Source organism: Phalaenopsis equestris, unplaced genomic scaffold, assembly GCF_001263595.1.
Source record: "Phalaenopsis equestris unplaced genomic scaffold, ASM126359v1 Scaffold000002, whole genome shotgun sequence".
NCBI lineage: Eukaryota > Viridiplantae > Streptophyta > Magnoliopsida > Asparagales > Orchidaceae > Phalaenopsis > Phalaenopsis equestris.
In genome coordinates this window covers 28,575,489-28,579,957 of record NW_018164444.1, presented here as the reverse complement: position 1 = coordinate 28,579,957, position 4,469 = coordinate 28,575,489, and the positions used below count along the sequence as shown (strand labels likewise).

The 4,469-nt window shown below is 33.4% G+C and overlaps 1 protein-coding gene across 2 annotated transcripts in view; it reads right to left on the bottom strand.

Annotated features, from left to right (window-relative positions):
• Window positions 1-1,079: 1,079 nt before the first annotated feature.
• LOC110030615 (60S ribosomal protein L3-like) overlaps window positions 1,080-4,469 on the bottom strand; it is a 13,772-nt gene continuing 10,382 nt past the window's right edge. For both annotated transcript variants that reach the window (XM_020733414.1, XM_020733423.1), the window contains exons 5-6: window positions 1,994-2,403; window positions 1,080-1,641 (exon numbers count right to left, since the gene is read on the bottom strand). In XM_020733414.1, the coding sequence (XP_020589073.1) occupies window positions 1,383-1,641; window positions 1,994-2,403 (669 nt within the window). In that variant the 3' untranslated portion in view covers window positions 1,080-1,382. The remainder of the gene's footprint in view (window positions 1,642-1,993; window positions 2,404-4,469) is intronic.

Sequence of the window (4,469 nt, the reverse complement as noted above, 5' to 3'; positions counted from 1 at the left end):
GCTGGGCAGACATTCCAACATATTCCAGTGCCCATAGCAATCGGGGCTCGACAATATCCCAACCAGACAGCGTTGCTTAGGGTTCGATGTCATCCCAACAAAAAAATGTTGCTCCATACATGCCCCTTCTACATTTTAAAATGAATGTTATCATAATTTTAATTGTAATTTTGTTATGTATTTTTGTTTTTTAATAGTTGTCTCCCTTGAGTGAGGAATATATCTTTTCTTTTCCTTTAAACTGTTATGTAGTATTTTTTTGGATTTTAATATATTGAATGTATTATCATTATATTAATGTTGCAAACAACTCCATTGCGCGTGACTGAAATTGTAATTTTTCCACCAACAGCTGCAAATCAGTTGCTTCCAAACTGTAGAAACCAAACAACTTAACCAAACAGCTAAACAGCTTATCCACAACAAGCATTTATCCACAAACAACTACAAATCAGCTGTTTTCCAAACGCACAAATCAAACGGACAAACAACTTATCAGGATCAACTGCAGATACGCAACTTATCAGCATAAGCTGGATAAGCTGCAATTGCCCCAAACAGACCCTTAATTCTCAAAAAAATTTAAAGGCCAAATTATCAAAATCAATGCCACAGCAAAAACAGCAACAGGGAAAATTTTGAAAGTGCAGCACATAAGTCTCTTTCTAATGGAAGACAGAAATATAAAAATTGAAAAGAATACTACTCGGTCTACGGAAATGCTCTGTAGGATCTCAAATGAAGTATCAAGCCTTGAGCTTTCCGTAGAATTTCTGCTTCTCCTGAGTAGTTTGGAAACGGCCGTGACCAAATTTGGATGAAGTGTCAATGAACTTGAGCTTAATCTCCTCAAGAGCCACGCGCGATGTCTGCTTCAGCAAGGATTGACGAAGAGTGACAACCCTCTTCTTTGGCCCAACACAGCAACCTTTGAGCAAAAGGTAGTCGTCTTTCACCACTCCAAAGTGAGGGAACCCACCAATGGGAGTAATATCCTTTTCAGTCCTACAAAATAATAAAAAAATTATCATAGCTGAAATATAAATCAGTTTATTCAGTTCAAGGGCAGAATAATCATTTCTACAAATCAGTTGTTTTCCAAACGCACAAATCAAACAGACAAACAACTTATCAGGATCAACTGCAGATACGCAACTTATCAGCATAAGCTGGATAAGCTGCAATTGCCCCAAACAGACCCTTAATTCTCAAAAAAATTTAAAGGCCAAATTATCAAAATCAATGCCACAGCAAAAACAGCAACAGGGAAAATTTTGAAAGTGCAGCACATAAGTCTCTTTCTAATGGAAGACAGAAATATAAAAATTGAAAAGAATACTACTCGGTCTACGGAAATGCTCTGTAGGATCTCAAATGAAGTATCAAGCCTTGAGCTTTCCGTAGAATTTCTGCTTCTCCTGAGTAGTTTGGAAACGGCCGTGACCAAATTTGGATGAAGTGTCAATGAACTTGAGCTTAATCTCCTCAAGAGCCACGCGCGATGTCTGCTTCAGCAAGGATTGACGAAGAGTGACAACCCTCTTCTTTGGCCCAACACAGCAACCTTTGAGCAAAAGGTAGTCGTCTTTCACCACTCCAAAGTGAGGGAACCCACCAATGGGAGTAATATCCTTTTCAGTCCTACAAAATAATAAAAAAATTATCATAGCTGAAATAATAACAGTGCTACTACTAATATAAATGCTTCAAAAAAATATAATATAAAAGGGAAGATTTACATGCATACCACTCAATTCTTATATATGTACATATCTAATACCTAAACTTTAATTTTTACACGCATGCCACCTTCATTATGTATGTAAAGGTGCAATTCATCTTTTAATAAAAGTTCAAATGATGGTATTTTTTTATGTTATATAAAAAATTTGGATGTTATAAACATAAAAAGTAAATTTTTTTATGTAAACATATATGAATTGGGTGGTATGCAAATGCAGTTAGTAGAGCGCAGGTAGATATAACAACACACCTATCAAACTCAGTACTGGCCGAGTGAGACTCATCTCCAGCTTTGCCAATCTTATAGACCTTCTTGTTCAGCTCAGTGCGGTGGTGGTAACCATTCTGACCAGCGCGAGCGACGGTGAAGGAAACCCTAGCAGGATGCCATGCACCAATACAAGCAACCTTGCGAAGCCCCCTATGTGTCTTACGAGGTAAGCGGGTTACACCCCAACGAGTAACGACACCCTCATATCCCTTACCCTTGGTTACACCAATAACATCAATCATCTCATCTTTCTGGAAAACTGCATCGATGGGGACCTGTTTCTCAAAGAAGCTGTAGGCATAATCAACCTTCTGAGCAACAGTTCCTCCGTTGACTTGAATCTCCATCAAGTGAGCCTTCTTCTGCTTCAATCCCTTCATTTTCCTGATCTGAAGAATAGATCAATAAAGATACAAGTTCAACATAAAGCTAAAATAATAGATGAAATTTTACTAAAATGTGATGTTTTGAACAAAAAAAAATAATCTGGCAACCAGAGGATTCGGTCAATTACATTGTGGCAGTTTGAAGTGAAAGTTGCATCTAATGAAAAGTGTGTAATAAGTCATACATCAACGGATCAATATTCCATTAACATTCCATTAAACTTAATTGCAACAAAAAAACTATATAGTATGGTCAAAGGACCACATGATGCAACCAACTCAATCGCAGCAAATTAAAGATCAAATCATAGCTGCCAAACAAATACACAGCAACAAGATATGTAGTCAAATCATTCGATTAGACCTTTCATTAATAAATTGTAAATGATTTTGAAATCATAGCACTAGATTTCTATCAGCCCTGAGGAAAAGTGTCATGCCATGCACAATCTCAAATTCTTATCATGGACTACAAAATTTTTCATGAAAGTCCAACAGTTATGCATGCATCACTATAACTTGGCAAACGAAAGCAATTCACATATTATATAAAATTTCATTTGCCTGTAAGTCAAGCAACAACGACATCTCCGACTCCAGCAAATAAAAGTTTTCTAGTATTGAAGAAAAATAAGGTAAAGCACATCAAGCTAAAAGTTATAAGTTGACTGCTAAGTTAATAAAATACTAGAACAAGAAAAAACACAAAAGCCGCTAGAAAATAGCTAAAAACTTTGATTTCCATTTCAATAACCATGAAATATAAGTTTACGAATTCAATTCATGTTAATTTTACTATATGTATGTTAATTTTACTATATGTATATAGATATAGAATAGATAAGGATAGAATATATAAACATTCTAGTATATAGAAATCTAATTATATAGTTATATAGGTAGAATAATTATATAGATAATAGATAGATAAAAATAGAATTATAGAAATAGAATTAAGGATATATTGATATATTATATATAAATATCAAATATAAATATCAAATTAATATGTTTGTTATTAGGTTAGTGATAGAAGAGGTTAGTAACTATAAATCTCAATCATAAATCTATATGAAAAAAGAAAAGAAAGAAAATAAATAAGTAAATAATAATAAAAGAATTTTAGATTCTCTTAATATTGAATTTTAATTATATTATCTTATTATTCTAATTCTATTAGATTCTATTTAGAATATTCTAAAAGTTTTATATTTCGATTTATATGTGAAAATAGAAGAAACCGCACTCAAAAGGGCATTTCCCATTGATATAGGAACTTCTGTACCAGAAACAATGGTATCTCCAAGTATAGCCCCTCTGGGATGTAAAATATATCTCTTCTCACCATCCCCATAGTGTAAAAGATAAAAATCGCTTTCTAAATTTTTTTTCTGGCAAACCCTACAAATAAAATGACAATCACCGTAATCATCACAATCAATTTTTGCATGCTTTTATTCTAAATTTAGGATGTCAGTTCAGATAAACAGATAGAGTTCAAGTATAACCCACCTGAATATGCTTGATCCAAAAGTGACCCATTTAAAATTATGGTTCAAAATAATACTTGATCAGAACCCAACTCAAGTTATGGTTCAAAATAACACTTGATCAGATCCCAACTCAGCTTAAAGCCAACTCATATAACCCAATTTTTTAGGGATCAAGTAATTTTGTAGATCAACACAACCCAATTAATAAAAGAATAACCCATTTAACTCAATTAAGCCAACCCAAACCTATCTAACCCAAACTCCATTAGTAATCAAGTTATTTAGGTCAACCCCAACCAAACTCAAATAATAATCAGGTCTATAATTTAGAACAAAACTCAATTATTTTGAGTTAGCAGGTTGGATCATTTATTAGCATCACTAATTATATACAATAACAACAACAAAACTTTATCCCACTAAGTGGGGTTGGCTACATGAATCCTTTTTCTCCATTGCATCCTATTGAGTGTTATATTTTCATTTAATTATAATAAATTAAGATAATTTTTTATACAATATGCCCAAATCTTTCTAGGTCTACCTCTGCCTTTTTTAACATAAGTTGAATCTAAA